The sequence below is a fragment of the Eretmochelys imbricata genome, chromosome 2 (assembly GCF_965152235.1).
Source record: "Eretmochelys imbricata isolate rEreImb1 chromosome 2, rEreImb1.hap1, whole genome shotgun sequence".
Taxonomy (NCBI): Eukaryota; Metazoa; Chordata; order Testudines; family Cheloniidae; genus Eretmochelys; species Eretmochelys imbricata.
In genome coordinates, this window is record NC_135573.1 from 214940334 (window position 1) to 214967085 (window position 26752).

Sequence of the window (26752 nt, forward strand, 5' to 3'; positions counted from 1 at the left end):
CAAATCATCCCAGTTAAGTGATGAGCATAAGTTATACCTGACCAAAGCAACCTGCAAAATGTGAGTTCAGGTCCTCCTTTTTCAATGAAAGATTTTCTTTCTCCAAGGCCAAACATATACACACACACAAACCTCACCCTAAAATATTCCCTTCTTAAAACAATTAAAAGTAATCCTTTTATTCTGCTTAATGGAGTCTCCAATGGATATTTATTTCTGATTTTAACTTCTGTTAGTAATTATATTGATATTCAAATATATATCATATAACTGCTGATTGAATATTTTTACCTTATACTTTGATGTATTAAATGGTTTGATGTTTAAATGGTTTTGTTAAAATATACATTTAATATTTTCATCCGTAGAGATGATGCATCCAAATACGCTGTCAGTCTATATTAAAACAATTATAAACTATATATCTGAATTGTAAGAAAATCGGCCAGTATGGTACCGCATTAAAACATCTTTGTTCTTTTTTCCTGCCTAGGAGCTAGAAAATATCGTCACTCAAATGATGCATGTTGCAGAATATCTTGAATGGGATGTCACTGAACTCAGTCCAGTAAGTATTTTGTCAGATCATTGATGCAATTAATTCTGGAAAACATTCTGTAATGTCCCATGAATATCTGTGATATTAATACATATATTGAGTACTAAAAATAATAATAGTTGTTGCTTCTTTCTGGGGCTGGCATTCAGCCCTTTCCTAATCTTTTTTCCAATGAGGACAACGTAGCACCATGGTCATAAGTCTGAAATATATGCCCTCCACTGAAGTTTAAGGCTTTCTCACCATTACATTTAGTAATTCACCTTCTCAGTGTGCCTGGCACATATCTACCCAAAACCCATGAGGGGCAGGAACTATCATCTGTGTACAGCACACCTAGTACAATGGGCCCCAAACTGCACTTTAGAAATCTCCATGACCCACTCCATAGTCTGCATTACTGCTCCATGTAGACAAACCCTTAAATGCAAGCAACCATTTCTGGTGTTTTTCTTGGATTTATTAGCTAAACATTGATTTAATTTTTTAATTTGTTTTTATTGGTGGTGTTTTATTGGTGCTTATCAGACAAAAGCTAAAATCAGAAGCCATAAAAACAGAATTTAAGTGATGCATATGGCCTTGTGCTACCCTTGACTCAGGGTGAATTTTTCCCTAAGCTTTATCTTTCCATAGAACTCTAAGAATCTGTAATGCTACAAGGATGGTAATATGAAACTATGGTATATAATGTCACTTCTAGAGCTGAATAAAAATAGTAAGCGTGTGTCAGAAAAAAAAAAATCATTTTCTTGAAGTTTTTGCTGAAAACTGGAAAATGTAATATTTCCGGTTCCCTGTCTCCATTATTTGCCTGTTTGTTTATTTGCTTCCCCCCAACCAAAACAAAATGGAGGAAAGAGGGAGGGGAATACAGAAAATACAAGGGTCAATGAAAAAATTGGGGTATTTAATTTTTTTTGTTTCAAAATTTGAAAATGTTGAAAAAAATTTCCACAAAAATATTTTTAAATGTGCTTTTTTAATTGAAAAAAAAAAGTTTTACCAGTTCTAATAAGGACCTAAGTATGGTTTGGGGGTGAGGTGAGGGGTAAAATGACTTTAAATACATTTCTTCCAAAGTTGCCACATAGGATACATTTTACTTCGCTTTTTCCGTCAGAAAGTGGGTGGCTCAGGGTTAATACATATTTTTGTTTTCTTAGAACATCCAATTTATAGGTTTTTGTTTGTTTTTGCTTTTAAATCTACAGATCCTTCATGAAATGATGGAAGAAATTGATTATGACCATGATGGCACAGTATCTCTGGAGGAATGGATCCAGGGCGGAATGACGACAATCCCACTCCTGGTGCTCCTTGGATTAGAGAATGTGAGCATTAATCTAGCAATGTCCAAAGGGTAACTTATGGATCAGATGTGGCCCCAAAACTAATATATTTGCAATCTGCCTCACCTTCATCTTAACTATGGAACTATGACATGCAGAGACTATCCAGTATGTGGCTACCTCAGGGGGAGCAGTTGAGCCAAGGATGGAGAATTACATAATGAGACCTATTATTGCTATAGGCCACAGTTTCGTATTAAGGATGAAAACAGCTGTAATAATATTAATTTTATATCAGTTAGATGCAGCTGTTATATTGTTGGCAAAGTGCCAATGCCATCTGCCTTCTTGCATTTGAGCTAACTTTGGGCACCTCTCTTTTAGCATGTCTCAGGTGTGTGATTTTGATGTAAAAATATTTGTATTGAAAATTTTCTGTAGTACTTCACAGACACTTAAATGGAGATATTAAAGAAGTTCCTCCACCCCAAATCAAGCCCAGAGTGTTGCAATTATGCAATCAGTTATACGATATTTTTATAAAGGTCGGTTAAGTTTAGCACTTTCTATTGCTAAATATATAACAATATAATAGTTGTGTAAGACTTTTTAATCACAGGATCTCAAAATTCTTCACAAATATTAATTGATTAAGCCTGTGAAGGAAGTATTCCTTGGTAAATATTATTTTCTTCTTTTTACATATGTGGAACTGAGGCACAAAAAGATTGTTACTTGCCCAATATCACAGAAGACATCACTGTCAGAAATGGGTTGCCCTTTTTCCTGACTCATATTCCTAGATTCGTAGTTAGATAGATTCATAGATTCCAAGTCCAGAAGGGACCATTGTATCAATCTAGTCTGACCTCCCATACAGCTTCCCCCAAACAGATCCTAGAGCAGATCTTTTAGAAAAACATCCAGTCTTGATTTAAAAGTTGTTAGTAATGAAGCATCCACCACGATCATTGGCAAATTGTTTCAGTGGTTAATAACCCTCACTGTTAAAAATTTACCTTTGATTTCCAGTCTGAATATGTCTAGCTTTGACTTCCAGCCATTAGATTGTATTATACCTTCCTCTGCTAGCTTGAAGAGCCATTTATTGAATATTTGTTCCCCAAGTAGGTACTTAAAGACTGTAATCAAGTCATCCTTTAAGCTTCTCTCTGGGTATCTTTATGCTGGGTGGGGGGAACCAACAAACAACTAAAACACCTCCGGCAGTGAGTCTCAGAGCTCGGGTCTCTAGACTTGGGCTTGCAGGTCTTGTGCTACAGTGTTAAAAATAGCAGTGCAGATGTTCCTGCTTAGGCTGAAGCTTGGGTTCTGAGACCCACCCCTCTTGCTGGGTTTCAGATCCAGAGCTCTAGCCTGAGTGGGAATGTCTAGGCTGCTGTGTTTAGCACCATAGTGTGAGCCCCAGTGTGTAGACCTGGATTCTGAGACTCACTGCTGTAGGTGTTTTTTTGCAGTGTAGGCATACCCTATGGTTAGGTGTATAGATTGAGCTCCTTGAGTCTATCACTATTATACTTTCTTAATACTGTAATCATTCTCATGGCTCTTCTCAGAGCCCTCTCCAATTTTTCAACATCCTTCTTGAATTATGGACACCTGAACTGGACACAGTATTCCAGGAGAGGTCACATCAGTACCAAATACAGATGTAAAATAACCTCTCTACTCCTACTCAAGATTCCCCTGCTTATGCATCCAAGGATTGTGTTATCCCTTTTGGTCACAGCGTCAGACTGGGAGCTCTTGTTTAGCTGAACTGAACAGTTCGGAATGCTGCCTCTCATATAGTGGATATAGAAAGTCTATATGTTGCTTTTCCCTAGTTCTTATTGCGATATGGAATGGCTACTTTGGGGGGTAGTAAGAAACTATAGTTTTCAGTGGGTAAACTTCACTTTTTTAGAATTTGTATCTGCCTAATTCCATCTATAGATTAATGTAAATCCTTCTCTATAACATTATGTCATGAGTATGTTGAAGGCAGAAGCTGAAATATTCCAGTGGTGCACATACTGAACATAGGCCTGGAAAATACTAAATTAGATTAAACCAAATGACTTCTAGACTTTCATAACGTATTTAAAAATATTTCTTTTAAGGAAAAAAAATTGATAATGAATATTTTCCTGAGCCAATCCAACAATCAAAATTCCCTAGCATTCTGAAGTACTTATTGGTGTGGCTGTGCATCAGCGCTTTGTCTATCCAGGAATATTTGGATTTATGTGGGAAAAATTAAAATACACAGTTCTGAACAAATGCTTATATAACTCATATGAAGTTTATTTTTGATTACTTAACAAAACAATATTGAGGGGTCTCCATAATGTTTTATTTCTTGAAGACTAGTATAGGTGGCTAATGGGAACTGTAGTGCTTTATGCTATATTATTGTTCGTGAATGATTAGGCCACCAACTCGGGGGACTACACAAGCTGCATCATTAGTCTACCAGGAAAAGTAGTGTAACATTTCACAGGAATGGTGAAAGGCTCTAACATTGCCCCCCCCCCCCCGATTTTTTTCTTCTTTTTCTTTTTTTTTTTAGAGGCCTTTTGGTCCAATGGAATCATACAGCAGTTTCTAGAGGAAAGTCACTATTTCACATTTTCCATTGAACCAGCAAAAAGTTATTTTGCCTTTACTGTTAGGTTTACAATTTGTGTGTATATGTTGAATGGTCAAATCTAGATATATTTTTGGATACTGAAAAGTAAAGTAATATGAAACTCTTTTGTCTCTGTCCTCCGGAATAATTTACGAAGAGAACATAAGATAGATGATGGAATGATAGATGACATAATTGTGGGAATGGTATGAGAAATATTTCTATTTGATAAAGACACTGCATAATCGTGACATTACATAATACTCCTGAGGGAGTTCTGTGCCAAAAAAATAAAAATTCTGAATCTGTGCACAATATTTAAAAATTCTGCACATTTTATTTGTCAATAAATAAATGTGGAGGCTCCAGCATGGCAGTGGGGAGCACAGGACACTGGCTGTATGGAGGTGGGAGATCACCCTGCAGCCCTCTTACTCACGGGACATGGACTTGGCAGTAAGGCTGCACTCAACCCTGACACAGCACAAGGGCTGAGCCTGCACCAGAAACATCCCAGGGTCCTGTCCCTCTGTGCCAGGTGCACCAGGTGTGGATAGGCAGACTCAGCTTGGCAGGATCCAAGCGTGGAGGGTTTTAGTGTGCGTGGCGATCCAGGTCTGGGTTGAGAGGGTTGTGTGGGGGGTAATCTGGGTACGGGCGGCTCAGTGAGGGGGTCCAGGTGTAGGTGGGAATCTGGATGCACAGGAAGGGTTGTTGGGGGGGTTCTGGGTGGAGGGGGAATGGGATTCTGCTGAGGGGTCCAGGTAAAGGTGGTTGGGGTTCAGCAGGAGGGGTCTGGGTACAGGGGTAGAGGTCCTGATGCAGGTGATAGGATCGGCAGGGAGGAGGGGTGTCCAGGTGCAGGGAGATTGGGCTCAGCAGGGGCAGGGTCCAGATACAGGGGGGAGGGGCTCAGCAGGGAGGGCTGGATGCAGGGGAGTAGGGGTTTGTGTGGGGGAATTCTGGGTTTGTGTGGGGGGTGAGGCTTGGTGTGCGGGGGTCTGGGGATGAGAGGCTCAGGGCTGGGGCTCCCCATGACAGGGTTTGGGCTGGGCTGCCCGGCCTTCCCGGCCACAGCTGCATGCGGGGCGTGCTGCCCTGGCTGCGGCTGGTTCTGGGCCAGGCCTCCCGTGTTCTGAAAGAAAATGGTGTATTGATTGTCTTAATTCGTTGATTTTAAGGCCAGAAAGGACCATTGTGATCATCATAACAAAGACACCGTTTCATCCTGTAATTCCTCCACCATGGTCAATAATGTGTGGTTGAACTAGTCCATATCTTTTAGAGAGACATCCAGTTTTGATTTAAAGATTACAAGTGAATGAGAATCCACCCGATCCCTTAGTAAGTTGTTCCAATGGTTAATTACTCTCAGTATTAAAAAATATGTGCCTTATTCCCACTATGAATGTGTGTACCTTCAACTTCCAACCACTGGATTTAGTTATATCTTTTCCTGCGAGGTTAATAAGTCCTCTTCTGCCAGATATAGTCTTCCTTTGTAGATATATTTAGACCATGATTGAGTCAGTTCTTAACCTTTCCCCCGCATCCCTCAATAAGCTCCTACAGTGTTTTAATTGTTTGATATTGGGACAAATAGGGGTGGGGTTGTGGAGTTGCTTGGTTCATTTTTGACTGTCTACAGGGGTTTTATCTCTTTGCTGAGATATTCTTTCTCATTTTGTATAAAACATTCATATATCAATCAGTGAGACAGATCCTCAGCGGGTGTATTTGGTCACCGTTCTATTGACTTCAATGGAACTATGACAATTTATATCCACTGAGGATCTGCCCTGATACCTTTATCACCTCTGTGTTACACCTATAATGTGTGTATCCCTTAAAAGAAAACTGAATTGCTAACATAAAAACGATTTAAGATATTAAATCACTAACAGTCCTTTAATTAGTCTTTCTTACTGACTATATAGCTGCCCCACTTAAGGGAATAGCCATCTGAAAGTAGTTAAAATGAGACAAGGAATTATATTACATAAATTGCAAGAATTAAAAAATGATCTCTCTGTTTTTTCCCCTTTATTTGCTTTATCCCTTTGTTCTTTTTTTCTTAGTGCCTGATTCTGCAGCTGCACTGCAGGCAAAACTTTCATTGAAATAAATGGGAGTTTTTCCTGTGGAGCAGCTGCAAAATGAAGACCAGTAATTGTATTTGTATGACGCCTCTTGCCAAGGCAATCAGCATGCTGAACAAACAATTATAACACAATGCAATTAAATTTTAATTGCTAATTAATTATCTCTTGTTTTATACAATGCTTTGAAAATCTAAAGCAAGATCTGAATGTTGTGTAGTACAAATATTGTTTTGTAATTTATGTATTAAAAGGCCAGATCTAAGAATATTATATCTGGTTAATCACCAGTTAACCCTTTAGCACTGGCTGAATGCATCCATCAAGCATCATATCTACTAAAACTGTTCCCATTAAACACCAATAGTAATTATTCAAAAACATTTGCTTAAATTGCTTCCCTTGGAGATGTTATAGTAAAGTAGCTCTGGTTCTGACTAAATGAAAATTCAGGATGTTTTGAGTGATTAGAAAAAAGGGAGTTAGAATGGAAACCACCATATAGCCTTAATTCTAATGGTTGCTGCTACTACCACAATATGATATTTTGCACCTCTTTTATATAGTGCTTTCCATTTCAAAGGATTTCAAAGTGCTTTAAAAACACTAATAAATTAAGCCTGAAAACAGCACCATGAGGTAGCAAAGCATGTTCATCACTTTCTTACAAATAGGGATTCTGAAGCACAGACAGTTTAAGTGATTTGTCCAAGGCCAAAAGGAAGTCTGTTGCAGGGCTGTTTAAAGAATCCAGATCTCCTGGTGCCTTGGGCAGGTTTAAGCTTCAACTTAAAATGCTGTAGCAGCGCCACTGTATCATTTCAGTGAAGATGCTACTATGCCGATGGGAGAGCTTCTCCCATTGCCATAATTAATTCACCTCTTCAAGGGCAGTAACTCCGTCAATGGGAGAAGCCCTCCTGTCGATGTAGCAATGTCTACACCATGGCTTAGGTCAGGATAACGGCATTACTCGGCTCTGGATTTTTCACACCCCTGAATGAGGTAGTTATATTGTAGACCTGACCCTGGTCTACACTTAGTATTTAGCCACAAGACTTTTCTTACGTTGATTTGATAGTGTATGAAAAGCTATAAGAAATCAAAGGTCGGGAATGTAGTCATCGGCCATGGGTTCTGTTCTTAGCTCTGCCAGTGATTTTCAGCTTCCTGACCACTAAGATCAGTTAGGATTTGGAGTAGTCTCCAAAGTGGAGTGGTGGAAGTCGCTTACATAAGAGATACTTTAGATGGGACAACACATTGCTAAATTCACAGGTCCAGACAGTGTAGCTTCATCACCTTCAGGATAGCATAGAGTGGACTGTGTCTCTAGAACTTCTTCCTGGCCTTGGCCAAGTTTTCCATCTAGAAGCTCAAGTCTAGGGAGACTTTCTGGGTCTGTAGGGCCATTTTTCTTTCATGCCTCCATTTCCATATCTGAGCAGAGTTCCACTGAGCTATATCCACTGATTCCTGTGAACTTTTCTCAGAGCAGTGAGTGTCATCTGAGGTTCTCTGATTAGTATCCTCCACTTGCACAATGTTGTTAACCATTTAATCCCACTACCAGCCCTACACTTTTGTGTTTCATGTGTCCTGATCATTTGATGCTGCTTGCTTTGTGGCCTCTCGCCTGTGACTGAGGGGTGGGCCATTGCTGTGCCAAGATCAGGGCCTCTATCTTGGGCCCTGACAGTCTCTCATGGAGAGCAAGATTCCCCTGTGGGCGTGCCTCCACTCCAGCCTTGTTCTGCAACCTGCTGGGCAGTTAGTTGGTGATTCCTTCACAGAACAAGAGTACCCTGATACCTACTCTTTCTGCAGTGAGAGTAGGACCCTGTAACACACACACACTTCCTAAATCCAGGCGGAAGCCCCTATTCTTCTCCTCCAGTACTCCCTTCTGAGTTTCGGGCTGTATTTCTCCCCATCTTCCTCCCCTCCGTCTGACCCATCCAAGACCCCACCGAGATCAGGTACCTCCTCATTAACCATTTTCTTGTGTTCCCATTTGCCATATATAATTCCATAATAAGGAAGGTCAGTCACAGGGAGATTCTGTGTAATTTTGAGACAATTATCCTTGCCTTCATTTGTTCAGACATCGGGGCAGGATTCCATTGCATGGTGTCCAGTTACTCCTTGGAACTCTGAGTGGAGCAGTGGGCATTGTCTGGAATATTCTGCTTGCTGTCCCATACTAGCACATTTTTCACATCCCCATGACATCACTTTTGATTTGTCACTGAGTCAGTTTACACCCATTTGTGTTTGGTGCCTTTTCTTTTGTGGGCAGGGGGTTACTGTCAGTTCTCTGGATGGACCCACAAAAGGAAGGCCAATAGGCTAACAACTTTCACAAGCACTAGATTTACTTTCAAAAGCTAAGTTACAAAGTGGGTGAGGAAATATATTTTAATTTAACCAACTTCTGTTGGTGAGACACAAGCTTTTGAGCTACACAGAGCTCTTCTAGCTAGCCTCTCTCACCAACAGAAGTTGATCCAATAATAGATATGACCTTACCCACCTTGTCTATCTAATATCCTGGAGTTGACACAGCTACAGCAACACAGCTGACCCTTCTCTTCTGGCCTTCAGACAACCCCCAGCCTCTCCAAACTCATCATTTGGGGCAAGCTCCCCACAGGCCAGCACACCAACTCAAAGTGGGACCAGACCCTGCCAAATCAGCAGATGCAAACATATCTCCACTGCTACAATGATCAACACCCCTCCACAACACACCTTTCAAGATCCATGGTTCCTACACTTGCCTATCACAACATGTGGTGTACCTCATCCAGGGCACTAAATGCCCCAATAATAACTATGTGGGCGAAACTGGACAACCGCTATGCTCTCTAATGAACTCACAGGAAAATGATAAAAGACAAACAACCCGTCACCTATGGGTGAACACTTTTCACAAAGTGATCACTCTATAACTGACCGATCAGTCCTCATTCTCAAAGGAAACCTGCACAGCACTTTCAAAAGATGAGCCTGGAAGCATGAATGTATAACTCTGCTAGACACTAAAAATCATGGCCTGAATAGAGATACTGGTTTTATGGCTTATTATAGCAATCTGTAACCCACTAACCAACCCCCCACACTCCAGCTGCTTCCACTCCCACCCATCCTTTTCTCCCTGTGTGATGGGCCACTTCACCCTGAGTGGTCCCTTAAAATAAGTGTTAACTACTTATGCTAAACAATCAGCTGTGTCACTCTAAGTTTCCCAAACCTGAAGAAGAACAACTCTGTGTAAGCTCAGGAGCTTGTTTCTCTCACCAACAGAATTTGGTCCAATAAAAGATATTACCTCATGTACTTTCTCTCTCTAATTCTCTGGGACCAACATGTCTACACCACCACTGCATACAAGAGCCAAGGCATTTTGGAGCTGAATATTTTACATTTGCTCTCTTCTTGGTTGCCACTAGATGTCATAATTGCACCACAGCTGCTATTTTGTTGTGGCTCAGAAAGAATCTGCTTTGCTTTTCTATAGTAAGAGAGAAATTCAACAGGAACAAATGCCTTCTAACTAAGGCTAAGATTTTGTCACAGATATTTTTAGTAAAAGTCACGGACAGGTCATGAGCAATAAAGAGAAATTCACGGAAGCTGTGACTTGTCCGTGACTTTTACTAAAAATATCTGTGACAAAATGGGGATAAGCAGGTCCACACACCACCTGCAGCGGGGCAGCTGCACAGCAGCTGAGATCTGCGGGGCCTCTGCTGCCTGCAGCAGCTAGGGGCTGTGGGGTACCCCAGAAGCTCTGGGGGTCCCCCCACCACCCACAGGGGCCAGGAGCTGTGCAGTACCCCCACCGTCCACAGCTCTGGGGGTCCGCAGTAGCCGGGAGCTTGGGGGTTCTCCTGCTGCCTGTGGCAGCCAGAAGCTGCAGGGTACCCCCAAAGCCTGTGGCGGCTTGGAGCTCCCTGGGCCGCCACAGGTGGCAGGTGGACCCCACATCTCCCTGCCCCCATAGGCGTCAGGGAACCCCAGCAGATTCCAACCTCTGCAGGCTGAAGTCATGGAGGTCGCTGGAAGTCACGGATTCCATGACTTCCGCGACCTCCGTGACTAAATCGTAGCCTTACTTATAACCTATATTTATTTGTATCACAAGTAATCTGACACAAATCACGTTTTTTTTAAAATTACCCCTTTTAGTCTTAACCCATTACACCTACACTCATGAAGCAGACACTGAATATCTGTAAAATATAGAATTAATCATCTCAGTGAGGTAAATACTATACAACCCAAGCGTGACAAAGCTACAATTAAATTATAAGGACACTTCCTTGTGAATGAGATTCACTCATATCCCCATACATCTAATGTATTATGCTATTACCACAGAGAATTTAAAAGATGAGTATTTTACCCTTTTTTGGTTAAATGTGAAATCAAGTGCTTTAGTCTGAGTTCATCCTCTTTGTGTGAAATGCCTCCTATTGTGATGTCTAACATGTTATGATCGTCTGTTGTTTGAGCCCTACATATGTAGAACAAAAACCGGATTTGGAACTCTCACAATTCATTACAATACACCTTGCCAAATTTGTTGTGAATTGTTTGGGGTCCATAGTATTGTGAGTGGTCCTTCTTAGATTGAAATGCAAAAATGCTTGTGGATGATACCCAACAATTTATGATTTTATAAGATTCTGCCCTTTTCTTTAATTAGAACTAAGATAAATTGTGCTTTTTATATCAACATTAAATGTGCAATTCGTGACTGTGAGGTCACAACGATCAGTTGAGTTTTTAAAAGAATGAGGCATAGATGGACTGTGTACCATTTCCATATACAGAGCTAAGTTCATTAACTCTCACACATGCAGTGCCCATGAGTCTTCTTGTCAGAGGGGTGGGTTCACCCTAAGAGACAATAGGTGCTATTTCTATCACTGCTATCTCTTAGATTTACCACCAGAGGGAGTAGCTTCAATTCCTTCCTGGAGACTTTACCAGGAACTATTGGGAAAAAAATGTATGCACTGTTTCTTGTCAGTGCTGCCCACTTTCACCTGCACTAAGACCTCAGAGCCTTTTGCAAAGGAGCTTGCAGACACATTCCACTATTATAGCCTTGTCCCGGGAAGACTTTCTTTCTTGGGAGCCTTCTGCCAAGGCTTATGGTGGTAGAAATTGTTGTAGAACCAGGAGTAATTCTAGCTCATTCTCTGTGAATAAAATATACAAATTGTATCAACAACTCACTTTTATTTGTACTGTGCATTAAAAAGTAGCTGTAGCTTTCCAAGCCATGCGGACAGTAGAGGGCTGGCAGATACTGGCTTTGCACCTATTTAAAAATGGTGGTGTAGTGGTGAATTGTGGTTGTGCCTTTGAGGGAGCAAAGCTCACAGAAGCAAGATTCCCTCCCTCCTGTGCTCCCCAGTCTATTATTTACCTGTTTATTTTGCACTTGAACTGGCAGTAGTTAAAGCCTGTGGCTCCCCTGCATGTCCTGAACACGGTAGATGGTCCTGGGTCCAGCCTAATATGAGGCTTTCGTCTTCTTTGAGTAGTGTCTCTGTGGGTGCTCCACTTGAGGTGCACATGCACCCCAGGTGCCTTCTATCAGAGATTTTCAGCAGCAGTGCTCATTCGATCCGTTCATGCTCCCTAGCTATTCTCATGCCTCAAATGACAGATGAACTGCCCCTTGATTCCTTCTCGAGTTCCCTGGCTAGCGGAGGACCATTCATAGTGCTCACAGATACCTGCTTATTTGTTACTCTTATAGTTTTGTTTTATTTTATAATTAAGTCTTTAATCTTTTATTTACTTCATATTTTATTTCTTTGGCGGTTAGTTTTTCCATTGATGGAGGTTTTTGCCTCCCACTCCCTTTCTCTACTGTTAGAAGAAAACTGTTTTGTTTTGGCAGCATGCTTAAGTCCCAGGCTTCAAATGTTAGCTCACTTGCCAGGACTCCTTCCCAGTTAGCGACAGCCACTCATGCTCTCTCTGCTGCCTCCAGAATACACAAGTGTCTTCAAAGTGCAAAATCTGCACTAGTTTTAAGAGTTGCTTCAGGAGGGACAGGGCGATTCAACTTTATGACGAAGTCCTCCCTTGGATCTCCTCTTTTCCCTGCTCAGTACAGTGGCTTCCAAGTGACCAGAGTGCCTCCTCTGCCTCCGAGAGATCTGCAAGTGGTGTGGGAAAGACGTCCACCAAGATGAGTACTAAATCTCCTCAAGAAGAGAATACCTCTAAGAGATCTGCTGTACGGGAGACCCCAGGCTCCTCAAAGGCTTCCATGGATGGTTCAAGCTGCCTCAGTACTGAGAATGCTAAAATGAAGTCCTCAAGCTTGTCTCAATCATGCAGTACCCGACGATCCATACCAAAGCGATCGGTACCATTGAAACATGACTGAACTGGTAAAAACTCCAGGGACTCCACACACTAAAGAAGTTGGTACCTCCAGCTACATTGACTGCATCTTTGGCACCTTGACTGACCATCTAGCAATTGTTGGAACCTCTCACACCTTTGTTGGTACCATAGACCTCATTGTGGGAGCCTAGTAGGCTGCAGACATGGCATCTGGCACTGCAGGAGTTCAGGTTGTACCTCAGTATCCTTTCCTGAACTCATTCAGACCTCTAGTACCTCATCTACTGATGGATCTGCCTGATTCCCCTGTACCCAGGCATATGGAGAGACAAACCATCACTTCTCATCTCCCTGTTCCTCCATTAGACTATGCACATGAGAGTTCTTCAGACTCTGATTTCTATTCAGTGGTCTTATTATTATCTGTGTAGACCACCCTCATCTGAATCTGCTCCTTTGAGGGACACTTCAGAGCTAAGGTGAGCTCAACCTGCTCTGCGCATTGTTACAATCAGTCCTGGATGCCTCCCCCATTCTCTTATGGTCCTCCCCAGTGGCCACACTGGGACCCTTGGCTGTTTACTGCCGACAGTTCTCCAGGGTTCTCAGTGCTGTCAGGGAATCCGAGAGTCAGCACTGTTTGATTCCTTCCATTTCCTCTCAGCAGTCTCCACTGCAGAAGGTGATTGTGAGGAACAAGAATGGAGAGCTGATGAAGAAGCTATGCCAAGGATAAATATTTCATCATCCCCGAATGAAGCTGTTATGCCACCTCCATATACAGTAGATGATTTAAACAATTTCAGGTTTTGATCAAAAGAGTGGTAGACACTCTTCGGATCCCATTAAAAGATATCCTAGAGACTCAGCACAAATTGCTGGACATTCTTCACACATCACCTTCAGCAAAGGTAGCCATTCCTGTAAATGAAGTATTGTTAGAACCTGACAAGACAATTTGGCAGACCCCTGACACTGCCCTCCCAACAGCTAAGAGGGCAGACAAAAAGTACTATGTTCCAGCTAGCGGTTCAGAATTTTTATTTTCCCGGTCTACCTTTAGCTTCTTAGTTGTGGATGCAGTAAATGAACTCAAAAGGCAACAACATTCAAAGATTACCCCATATGATAATGACCAAAGCACTTTCTCCATGGTATCGACAGTTACTTGTCTGCCACCCTGCAATTCAGAATTGCTAATCACCAGGCAATTCTATTAAAGTATTACCAAATTATCTATTCAAAATTTTATTCCTTTATTGAACACCTCCCAGAAGAGCACAGGGAATGATGTAGAGGTACAGCTTCTTGCAAGGACAACTTTTCAAGCTTTTCTCAATGCTGTTGACACAGCAGCCTGTTCCATCTCCACAGCTGTAGTCATGCGCTGAGCCTTATGGCTGTAATCTTCAGGATTTCCACATAAAGTCCAGAACACTATAAAGGACCTCCCCTTAGTGGTCTTAAATTATTTGGCAAATCCACTGATGACTCCCTACATTCTCGGAATGACTCTAGGGTGACTCTTCACTCACTGGACATATATATACCTGCAAATAAGAGGAGATTTAACTGGTCTCAGAAAGCTCGGAGATCTCTCCCAGCCCAGTTTCCCACCTACAATATGGTGCCAGAAACCCAGAATCAAAAGGGGAAAGTTCTCAACCACTGCACCTGGATCGATGCAGCAGCCATCATCTGCAAAGTATTGATTTTGATACCTTGGTAGATGGCCACGAACACCACTGCAATCCAGATCCAGTGCTGTACCATTCTGCCCTCTCCTACCTTTTGGGGATTGTCTCTCCCATTTCCACAGCTCATGGGAGCATATGACCTCCAACAGATGGAGTTTGGAGGTCAAATCTTGGAGATTATAACATCAGGCTACTCCATCCATTTTCACTGCATCCATTCCTCTCATCCTCCTTCCCCATCCTTTTTCAGAGGCCATCTCAAGAGGCAAGAGGTTCTGTCCCTCCTCTGCTTAGAAGCCTTGGAAGCAGTTTCCACTCAATACTTTCTGGTTTCCAAAAACAAGGGCCAATTAAAGATCTCAGGATGCTGAATACCTTTATCAAGGTACAGAAATTCAGGATGGTAATACTCACAGCTGTTATTCCATCCCTGGATCTGGGAGACTATTTCATGACCCTCAACCTTCAAGACATGTACTTTCTTGTTGTGGTAAATCCCTCTCACAAGATATTCCTATGCTTTGTCATAGGTCATGACCCTCTATCAGTATTGAGTCCTCCCTGTTGGACACTCTGTCACACTCAGTGTGTTTACAAAAGTGAGGTGGCACAGTATGTACTACATAAATTGAAAAGATCCTCTTCCCTCTGTTCATAAACTCTCAGGGATGGAACTAATGCAGAGCCCAGTGAATCCTTATCTTAGCAGTTGCTTTGTCTGGCCTCCAACACTATACCCAAAGATCTCAGCAGACAGTTCACCCAAGATCAGGCATGGGAACTTGACCGTTCCATCTCAGGCAGATATTCCTTACCTGGGGTTTTCTGAACATAGACCTTTTCGCTCTTGCTGTCAACCAGAAATGTGTGAAATTCTGCTTGAGGGGACGTCTTGGTCACCGTCCCCTTTGGGACACGTTCCTCCTTTCTTGGTGAAGAAGTGTCCTCTATAACTTTCCTCCAATGCCTCAAGTCCTCAGGGTTCTAAAAAAATTAGAGTGGACAAAGCCACTGTAATCTTGATCTCACTAACCTGGCTGAGACAGAAGTGGTTTTTCCACCTTTTCTGTCTCTTCTCGTAGCCAGCTATCTCGCAATGATGCCTATTCTTCCCACTAAGGATTTGGGGAATGTTTGTCACCCCGGTCCACTCTGACTCAGAGGATGGTATTTCCTGTTCCAGAGAGGTTCAAGACGTCCTGTTGAACAATAGAAAGAAATCCACCAGAAAAACATACCTTTGGGAATGGAAAAGATTTTACCACTGGTACACTCACCATCACCTATTTCCTGTTGACGTGACTCTCTTGGAGATTCTAAGAATAACTTTTCACTCTAAAGCAAAGAGATCTCTTTTGAGTTCCATTAAAGTTTACCTAGGAGCCATCACAGTATTTCATTCTGCTGTGGAAGGTTTCTTGGTATCTGTTCACCTTGTAACTTCCAGATTCATCAAAGTGTTATCCAACCTATTCCTGAATGTCAAAGAGCCCACTCTGAACTCCAGGGTACAGATGTGGGGACCTGCATGAAAACCTCCTAAGCTTACTTTCACCAGCTTAGGTTAAAACTTCCCCAAGATACAAATTAATTTTATCCTTTGTCCCTGGATTTCCACTGCCACCACCAAACTCTAACTGGGTTTACTGGGAAATGTAGTTTGGACACGTCTTTCCCCCCAAAATCCTCCCAACCCTTGCACCCCACTTCCTGGGAAAGGTTTGGTAAAAATCCTCACCAATTTACATAGGTGACCACAGACCCAAACCCTTGGATCTGAGAACAAGGAAAAAGCATTCAGTTTTCTTACAAGAAGACTTTTAATAGAAGTAAAGAAATCCCCTCTGTAAAATCAGGATGGTAGATACCTTACAGGGTAATTAGATTCAAAACATAGAGAATCCCTCTAGGCAAAACCTTAAGTTACAAAAAAGACACACAGACAGGAATAGTCATTCTCTTCAGCACAGTTCCTTTTCTCAGCCATTTAAAGAAATCATACTCTAACACATACCTAGCTAGATTACTTACTAAAAGTTCTAAGACTCCATTCCTGTTCTATTCCCGGCAAAAGCAGCATACCGACAGACACAGACCCTTTGTTTCTCTCCCTCCTCCCAGCTTTTGAAAGTATCTTGTCTCCTCATTGGTCATTTTGGTCAGGTGCCAGTGAGGTTACCTTTAGCTTCTTAACCCTTTACAGGTGAGAGGATTTTTCCTCTGGCCAGGAGGGATTTTAAAGGTGTTTACCCTTCCCTTTATATTTATGACACCCCTGCTCAAAGCAGGACCGATCCCCAATTAAATCATCTCAGCCAGGGCTTTGTCAAGCCTGACCTTAAAAACTTCTAAGGAAAGAGATTCCACCACCTCCCTAGGTAACGCACTCCAGTGTTTCACCACCCTCCTAGTGAAAAAGTTTTTCCTAATATCCAACCTAAATCTCCCCCACTGCAACTTGAGACCGTTACTCCTTGTCCCGTCATCCACTACCACTGAGAATAGTCTAGATCCATCGTCTTTGGAACCACCTTTCAGGTAGTTGAAAGCAGCTATCAAATCTCCCCTCATTCTTCTCTTCTGTAGACTAAACAATCCCAGTTCCCTCAGCCTCTCCTCCTAAGTTATGTGTTCCAGTCCCCTAATCATTTTTGTTGCCCTCCGCTGGACTCTCTCCAATTTTTCCACATCCTTCTTGTAATGTGGGGCCCAATACTGGACACAGTACTCCAGATGAGGCCTCACCAGTGTCGAATAGAGAACGATCACGTCCCTCGATCTGCTGGCAGTGCCTCTACTTATACATCCCAAAATGCCATTGGCCTTCTTGGCTACAAGGGCACGCTGTTGACTCATATCCAGCTTCTCGTCCACTGTAACCCCTAGGTCCTTTTCTGCAGAACTGTTGCCTACCCATTCGGTCCCTAGTCTGTAGCGGTGCATGGGATTCTTCCGTCCTAAGTGCAGGACTCTGCACTTGTCCTTGTTGAACCTCATCAGATTTCTTTTGGCCCAATCCTCTAATTTGTTTAGGGCCCTCTGTATCCTATCCCTACCCTCCAAGGTATCTACCTCTCCTCCCAGTTTAGTGTCATCTGCAAACTTGCTGAGGGTGCAATCCACACCATCCTCCAGATCATTTATGAAGATATTGAACAAAACCGGCCCGAGGCCTTGGGGCACTTCACTTGATACCGCTTGATACATGGAGCCATTGATCACTACCCGTTGAGCCCGACAATCTAGCCAACTTTCTGTCCACCTTATAGTCCATTCATCCAGCCCATACTTCTTTAACTTGCTGGCAAGAATACTGTGGGAGACCGTGTCAAAAGCTTTGCTAAATATCAGGGTTGCTAAAGTAAAGGAACAACATGTCCACTGCTTTCCCCTCATCTACAAATCCAGTTATCTTGTCATAGAAGGCAATTAAATTAGTCAGGCATGACTTGCCCTTGGTGAATCCATGCTGACTGTTCCTGATCACTTTCCCCTCCTCTAATTGGAATTGATTCCTTGAGGACCTGCTCCATGATTTTTCCAGGGACTGAGGTGAGGCTGACTGGCCTGTAGTTCCCCAGATCCTCCTTCTTCCCTTTTTTAAAGATGGGCACTACATTAGCCTTTTTCCAGTCGACCGGGACTTCCCCCAATCGCCATGAGTTTTCAGAAATAATGGCCAATGGCTCTGCAATCACATCCCCATGGGCTGGTAGAGAAGGAACTGAGGGCAGTTCATCTATCACAGTCCTATATATTTTTGATAAGGGGCATGAGGATAGTGAGGGTGCATGCACAGGCTGAACAAGCACCGCTGCTGAAAATCTCCAGTCGAAGATACCTGAGGCACATGCAGACCACAAGCAGAGCACCCATAGTATACCCATCTCAAAGAACTGCACAAGGTGGGTCATCTCTGCTTTCTTTTTCTCGTTATTAGTTGGGAGTAGGAAATGGGCACCTCTCCCACCCATCTCCTTGGCAGGGGATGTTGATCTTGCCCTAACTGTAGCAGAATGACAAGGGGAGCCTCCCAGTTGTTGAAAAGTTCGGGGGTGGGGAGAGGCCTTCCCTGGAACATAAGCGTGTGTGTGTGTGTGTTAAAAAGAGGAGTTCCTTGGCATGGTAGACCCTTTCCTCCTACCCTTTGGCTGACAGGCACAGAGAGGTTTGTCATGAAAAGCTCTGTCTTTAGGTTGTGTAGGTCATTTAAAAAATAAACAGAAAACCACACACTACCAAACAAACAACTGCAGGCAGCTAGGGAATAATCTGCCTACTATGTCCCTTCACATCATTTCTCTGTCTGGTTGCCAAAGAATTTGTACATAGGAAAGATAATAGGCACAACATAATGCCTATTCTGGCACTATGTTGTTGTTACCTAGGAGGAAATACTCCCTCAGAATCATAAATAGCCTTTACTGCTGCATAGTGGGAGAGGTCCTACATAACAACATAAGAATGGCCATACTAGGTCAGACCAAAGGTCCATCTAGCCCAGTATCCTGTCTTCTGACAGTGGCCAATGCCAGGTGCCCCAGAGGGAATGAACAGAACAGGCAATCAGCAAGTTATCCATCCTGTTGCCCTTTCCCAGCTTCTGGCAAAATGAGGCTAGGGACGTAGCTCAGTGGTTTGAGCATTGGCCTGCTAAACCCAGGGTTGTGAGTTCAGTCCTTGAGGGGGCCATTTAGGGATCGGGGCAAAAATTGGGGTTTGGTCCTGCTTTGAGTAGGGGGTTGGACTAGATGACCTGCTGAGGTCCCTTCCAACCCTGATATTCTATGACACCCTCCTTGCACATCCTGGCTAATAGCCATTGATGGACCTATCCTCCATGAATTTATCTAGTTCTTTTTCAAACCCATTTTTAGTCTTGGCCTTCACAACATCCTCTGGCAAAGAGTTCTACAGGTTGCCTGTGCGTTGTGTGAAGAAATACTTCCTTTTGTTTATTTTAAACCTGCTGCCTATTAATTTCATTTGGTTCTTGTGTTATGAGAAGGAATAAATAACTCTTTCTTATTTACTTTCTCCACACCAGTCATGATTTTATAGACCTCGATCATACTCCCTCCCCCCTTAGTTGTCTCTTTTCCAAGCTGAAAAGTCCCAATCTTACTAATCTCTCCTCATAAGGAAGTGTTCCTTACCCCTAATAATTTTTGTTGCCCTTTTCTGAACTTTTCCAATTCCAATATATCTTTTTTGAGATGGGGCAACCACATCTATACTCAGTATTCAAGATGTGGGCGTACCATGGATTTATATAGAGGCAGTATGATATTTTCTGTTTTATTATCTATCACTATTCCCAACATTCTGTTCTCTCTTTTGACTGCTACTGCACATTGAGTGGATGTTTTCAGAGAACTATCCACAATGACGCCAAGATCTCTCTTGAGTGGTAACAGCTAATTTAGACCCCATCATTTTATATGGATAGTTGGGATTGTGTTCTCCAGTGTGCATTACTTTGCATTTATCAACAGTGAATTTTATCTGCCATTTTGTTGCCCAGTCGCCCAGTTTTGTGAGATCCCTTTGTAGCTCTTCTCAGTCTGCTTTGGACTTAACTATCTTGAATAGTTTTTTATCATCTGCAGATTTTGCCACCTCACTGTTTACCCCTTTTTCCAGATCATTTATGAATGTCAAATGGTATTGGTCCCAGTATAGACCCTTGGGGGACACCACTATTTGCCTCTCTCCATTCTAAACTCTGAACATTTATTCCTACCCTTAGTTGCCTATCTTTTAACGAGTTACCAATCCATGAGAGGACCTTCCTTCTTGTCCCATCACAGCTTACTTTGCTTAAGAGCCTTTGATGAGAGACCTTGTCAAAGGCTTTCTGAAAAATCTAAGTACACTGTATCCATTGGATTGCCCTTGTCCACATGCCTGTTGACCCCCTCAAAGAATTCTAGTAGATGGGTGAGGCATGATTTCCCTTTACAAAAACCATGTTGACTCTTCCCAGACAAATTATGTTCATCTATATGTCTGACAATTCCGAGGCGTTTATGTGCCAGCAGACAAAGAGGCAGCTCTTCCCCCTGCATAGAGCCTATAAATTCAGTTTATAAACTGTAACCTTGTGTCTTGGTTCCTAATCAAAATCACAATTACATTTATTAATAAATATCTGAAAAACTAAAATAAATGAGCATTAATATTGAACTAGTCTAGGGTGGTATAGCTAGTGATTGTGTGCAACTTTTTCATTTCTAAGGTTGGCTGTTCCTTGGTTTGTTGCTTATTTATGGTCCAATTCTTCTGCCTTAAAATCAGTGACAAAGCTCCGATTGACTTCTGTGAAAGTAGGATCAGGACCATAGTCAGTCATGAGACTTGGTGTGAGTGAAAAAATGTTACTGCTACCGTTGTGTGCTAACGTCTGTGTATGCCATATGGAGGATTCATTTTAAGTGTAGTATAATGAACTGAGGACGAGATTTGTATTGAAGCTGCCCTGGTTTGAGATCTTCTAAATGACTATTTGTTGTTAAATTCTGTTTCAGGATATGGAAGTAAAATGACTGAATGACACTCAATGCACTATGTGTCAGTAATGTGGATTTTATTTATATTTAAAGTCTTACACTGAGGGGGTTTGTTTCACGTTGTGTGGGCTTTTCTCCCCCTCCCCTCCAGGCAGTGTTTTAAAAAGTTATGTACATGCATGATCATCTGCAGTACTTTATTGCTGATTTTTGGCAGTGCACAAGAGCAAAAATTTAATTTGCTATTTTCTAAAAGTGCATTGTGTTTATGTAATGGATTTCTGCATCAGTTGCAGCCTGTAACACAGTTAAGTGTTTTAATTGGCAGAACACCCACATCAAGACTTGTTTGTTTTTCTGATAAGGAAAATGCCAGCTAAGTTAGTCCATATGTTCTCTTCAAATAAGAAGAGGCACATTCACATGGAATGGCCAGTCTTAAAACTGAAAAAAGTAAAATGAAACTAACGTGAAACAAAAAGTGTATTTATTTGTTATAATTTATTTTATGTGAACTTTAATACAGAGTAAATAGTTTTCTTTTTGAGAAAAAAAGATCAGTTTGGATTTTAGGTTCTTTTTAGCTTAATACTGTACATCAGGGGTAGGCAACCTATGGCACGCATGCCAAAGGCAGCACGTGAGCTGATTTTCAGTGGCACTCACACTGCCCGGGTCCTGGCCACCGGTCGGGGGACTCTGCATTTTAATTTAATTTTAAATGAAGCTTCTTAAACATTTAAAAAACCTTATTTACTTTACATACAACAATAGCTTAGTGATATATTGTAGACTTATAGAAAGAGACCTTCTAAAAACGTTAAAATGTATTACTGGCACGCGAAACCTTAAAACAGAATGAATAAATGAAGACTCGGCACACCACTTCTGAAAGGTTGCCAGCCCCTGCTGTACATATTGACCACATTAATATGTTTTAGAATTAAAGTGTTTAAAGTTTGTAATTATTTATCTCAAAAAACATTTACATAATCTTTATTTTCCAGTGCCTAGTCACTCTGTTAGAAGACTTGCAATGTATTTAGTACAATAAAATTTAACACTATTAAAAAAAAAAGTATGTTGAGTGGGGTATTCAGATAAGGGTTAAAATTATGGAGCTGTGTCTAACAAAACATGCAGTATACAGCTGCCAGTCCTGAAGAAGCTCAACAGGACTCTGGGGCTCCACAGCTGCAGAATCTATTTCTGATTCTTCAGGAAATATTGGAAAACGTCCATACTCTTTGTCAGCCTTAAAGTCCCATATTAAGCATCTTTCTTGCTCCCTCTACAGAAAGGAAGCCCTGACAGTGCCCAGCTGTCAGAGATGGCATTTGAGCTCCTGATGATAATGTTAGGGGAGCACCACACAGGGTCTGATCCTGAAGTGTCCAGATAGGCAAAAATATTCCCACTGATTTCAACTTCTGTTGACTTTAGTTGATGTAGGTATTTTGTAGAAATCATTGAAAGTTGTGTTCTTCGTAGGGTTTGGCTTTGGACCAGATACAGAAATTCTTATTTCATTGATGTATCGCTCTTTATTACAAAGACGTTGTTATCTTCATGATGTTGAGTAAATCCTCAGGGACTTTGACTCATCAGTGACAAATAACTTGAGTTTAAAGAACAGAACAATACTAGGTTTTTCAGAATTTAACTAGTAAAGTTAGACTCTAATAAGTAAATTCTAATAGAGCTACATGACATTTGAGTTGCATTATGTTCTTTGAATTATGCTGACAGTACTATGACTAAGGCCTCACACAGCACATTCAAAATCAGGGCTGTTATATGTGAGACCCATTCTTCTGGTCTTTGATATCATAAATCAATTACTGGGTAAGAACCAGCCATGCGTATAGCTATTTTTTTTCATGTCCGACAAATATATTGAGGATGATCTTCATTTACTTTACTTTTTCAGAACGCATCTGTATGTGTCAAAACACAACAGAGTGGAAAGTGCTTAAGCAGTATTGGCCAAGTTCAGTTGCATCCTACTACACCAGGTCTGAATTTGGCTCAGTGTGTTGTGGTATATTTTAGTCAGGTATATGGTATTGTTGGGCTACACCTTCTTTGGGTTTGGTTGTAAAGCTAGGATGAAAATTGGAGCAATTAATAAATATTAGGCACAGTTTTGCTTTTTCTTGCACACACACAAGTAAAATTTCTGGGTCACCTGAATATTCATTTGTCCAGACACTGCAGTTTCAATCAGAAATTATGTATTCCTTATATAGTTGTAATCTTGGTTAGAATGCTAGTACTGAATGTCTAATAAAGAAATGGCCAGGACACGCACAGCAATATAGGAACACACAGAACACAAAAATCAAAGAACAAAAATTTGAAAAATTCCTGCTGCTTGTATTTAACTGATGGAGATTCACTACTTTTATTATGTTACATACTGTTTTACTTATAAATACAGATTGACATCTAGTGTCCCAAAAAAGAACGTAAGGTAGTTTTAATAAGGCTGTTGGTATATGTTAGGTGAATCTGTTGCTTATTAAAATAAGTTTAATAGTTACTAATTTAGAAAAATAAAGAAGCCTGCCAACACACCAGCCAAGGAACCTGGGATCTACACAAATAGTTGCAAACTATAATTAGCAACCATGAAAGTAGCACAAAGCAAACATTTTAAAAAAACAGCTACAATATAAAAAAAAAAAACCCAAACCCTCAGTGATAGTGTTTGAGTGTTTTGTAAATGGGAGCTTATGTTGATTAAAACATAAAGAAATCTTTTAAATATTCATGTTTTCATTCACGTTTTAAAGGCAAGTATAATCGATACTAGGAGATTGTAGGTCTATCCCCATCTAGTGGCTGGTCCACACACAAGATTTATGAGTCTGCTACTGCTTCCAGCTGAAGGATTTAGTCCTTTGGATCAAGTACTAGGGACTCATTCTTTTAGTGGTGAAGATCCAGGATATAAATCCCACTGTTGGCCCAATCAAGATCAGTTCTTTGATAGAAGGATGTGGATTCATAGAATGTAGGGCCAGAAGGGACCATTATGATCATTGTCTGACCTCTTGCTTAGCACAGACCATATGATTTCCACAGGGAGCGTATTTTACACCCTGAAGGCCCCTCGAGCAAATCTGTTGAAATGTTAACAATTCTGTAGCTGTTAAGATGGAGCAATATATATTTTAGAACTAACTCCTGTCTAGTTAAATAGTTGCTTTATTACATCTACTGACAGGAATCTATTGCAGTCTTAACTACTGGTGTCTACCTTTCTTCATGGCTTTGGAAATGCATGGACATCCATGAGCTTCTGGGGAATCTATTAGCACATCAGTTTCCATGTATTTAGAAGGATTATGTTGTGATCTGGTTGAAGTAATAAATGAAGTAACAGCTTGTCTTTTACGTACTTGAGTCAATCTCCAGTTTTTATTGGCACTTATATGTTTCACTGTGTATGTCATTAAACGGAATCTGTTTCTTTTATGTCCCTGTGCAGAATGTGAAGGATGATGGGCAGCATGTATGGAGACTGAAACACTTTAACAAGCCTGCCTACTGTAATCTTTGCTTGAACATGTTAATAGGAGTAGGCAAGCAGGGTCTCTGCTGTTCCTGTGAGTATATGTATTCCAGTGAGCATTCTCTCGTGCTGCTGCTTGCTAAGTGTTACATTCACAGTAGATCTACTAGATCCTCTGGATCCAGACTCCTGCTGCCACATTGATTATTTTCCCTGTATTTTATACTTGAGTGTTTGAACCAGTTTTAAATTCTTGAAACAGTGAGACTTTCAAAACTCCTTTGAGAAAATATTCTGTATTATAATGACCTCAGTATTAGGGCTTTTCCTCTTATATTTGGCGTAAATATACCTTTGCTTAATTTCTTCCTGTACATCCTGGTTGTGGTGTGACCTGAAATATTTGTTCTCCTTCTTTGGTATTTCTCCCTTTAAATAATTGTAAATAGTTACGTCATTCATATTCTTCCTTAGTCATCAACTAGCCCAGGTACTGTATAGCCATATTTAGTTATTCTAATCTTCCTCATCATTCATTCTGTCTAGCATATTGGGGCCTGATTTTCAAAGTACCAGGTTCCTAGGACTGGCAGCCAATTTACATAGATGCCATGAGTTCCTCTTCAATCATAAATAGGATTGCCAACTTTCTACTCACACAAAACCAAATACACTTGTCGTGCCTCAGGCCCTAACCCCTGCCCTGCCACTTCTCCCTGGCCACGTACCCCATTCACTCCATCCCCCCTCCCTCAGTTGCTCACTCTCCCCCACCCTCACTAACATTCACCAGGCTGGGGCAGCGGGTTGGGGTGCGGGAGGGACTGAGGGATCTGGCTGGGGGAGCGGGCTCCGGCTTGGGGCCAGAAATGAAAAGTTCAAGGTGCAGGAAGGGTCTCTGGGCTGTGGCAGGGGGGTTGGAGTGTTGGTTCTGGCTTGGGGCTGGGGATGAGGGGTTTGTGGTGCAGGGAGGTGATGCAGTCTCGGGGATGGGGCAGGGGGTTGGAGTGAGGGAGGGGGGTGTGGGCTCCTTGGTGGGGCCAGGGATGAGAGGATTGGAGTGCAGAAGGGGGCTCAGGGCTGAAACGGGGTTGGGGTGTGGGCGGGTGCTGGGTGTGGGCTCCAGGAGGGAGTTTGGGTGCAGGGGGCAGGGGCTGGGGTGAAGGAGCGAGTGCGGGGTCTGGGAAGGAGTTTGGATGCGGGAGGGGGCTCAGGGCTGGGACAGTGGGGTGGGATGCAGGAGGGGGTGCTGGGTGCAGCTCTGGGAGGACATTTGGATGCAGGAGGGGACTGGGGTGCAGGAAGAGTTTGGGGTGCGGGCTCTGGGAGGGAGTTAGGGTGGGGGAGGGGGTTCCAACCTGGGGCAGGGAGTTGGGGTTCTGGAGAAGGTTCTGGGTGTGGGCTCCAGCCTGGTGGTGCTTACCTCAGGTGGCTCCCGGTCAGGAGCACAGTGAAGCTGGGGCCTAAGGCAGGCTCCCAGCCCTAGCTTCACATGGCTCCCAGAAGCAGTGGCATGTCCCTGCAGCCTGCAGGCAGGGGGGCCAGGCAGCTCTATGCACTGCCTCTGTCTGTATGTGCTGCTCCCGCAGCTCGGCGTGGGGGGCATCGTGCAGAGCCCCCTAGGAGCTGGACATGCCAGCCACTTCTGGGAGCCATGTGGAGCCAGGGCAGGCAGGGAGCCTGCCTTAGCCCTGCTGCACCTCCGACTGGACTTTTAACGGCCCGGTCACCGGTGCTGACTGGAGCCGCCAAGGTCCCTTTTTGACCAGGAGTTCCAGTCGAAAACGGGCTGCCTGGCAACCCTAATCATAAGGCTTGATTTATGTCACTCGTCCTCACATTCATACATTTATAGAGCTTAAAGAGAGAAGGGACCATTGGATCATCTACTCTGGCCTCCTTTATATCAAAGGCCATTAAATTTCATTGTTATCCCATATTGAGCCCAATAACTTGTGTTTGGCTAACGCACATCTTCCAGGAAGGCACCCTGTCTTGATTCAGAGACATCAAGAGATGGAGAATCTGTCACTTGCTTTGGTAGTTTGTTCCAGTGGTTAATCACTCACTGT

General features: G+C 42.3%; 1 protein-coding gene across 6 annotated transcripts in view; it reads left to right on the top strand.

Annotated features, from left to right (window-relative positions):
- The window catches only part of DGKB (diacylglycerol kinase beta), a 440036-nt gene that overhangs the window by 91113 nt on the left and 322171 nt on the right, over positions 1 to 26752 (top strand). For all 6 annotated transcript variants that reach the window (XM_077809368.1, XM_077809370.1, XM_077809373.1 and 3 more), the window contains 3 exons: positions 494 to 568; positions 1774 to 1893; positions 24657 to 24774. In XM_077809368.1, coding sequence (XP_077665494.1) covers positions 494 to 568; positions 1774 to 1893; positions 24657 to 24774 — 313 coding nt within the window. The remainder of the gene's footprint in view (positions 1 to 493; positions 569 to 1773; positions 1894 to 24656; positions 24775 to 26752) is intronic.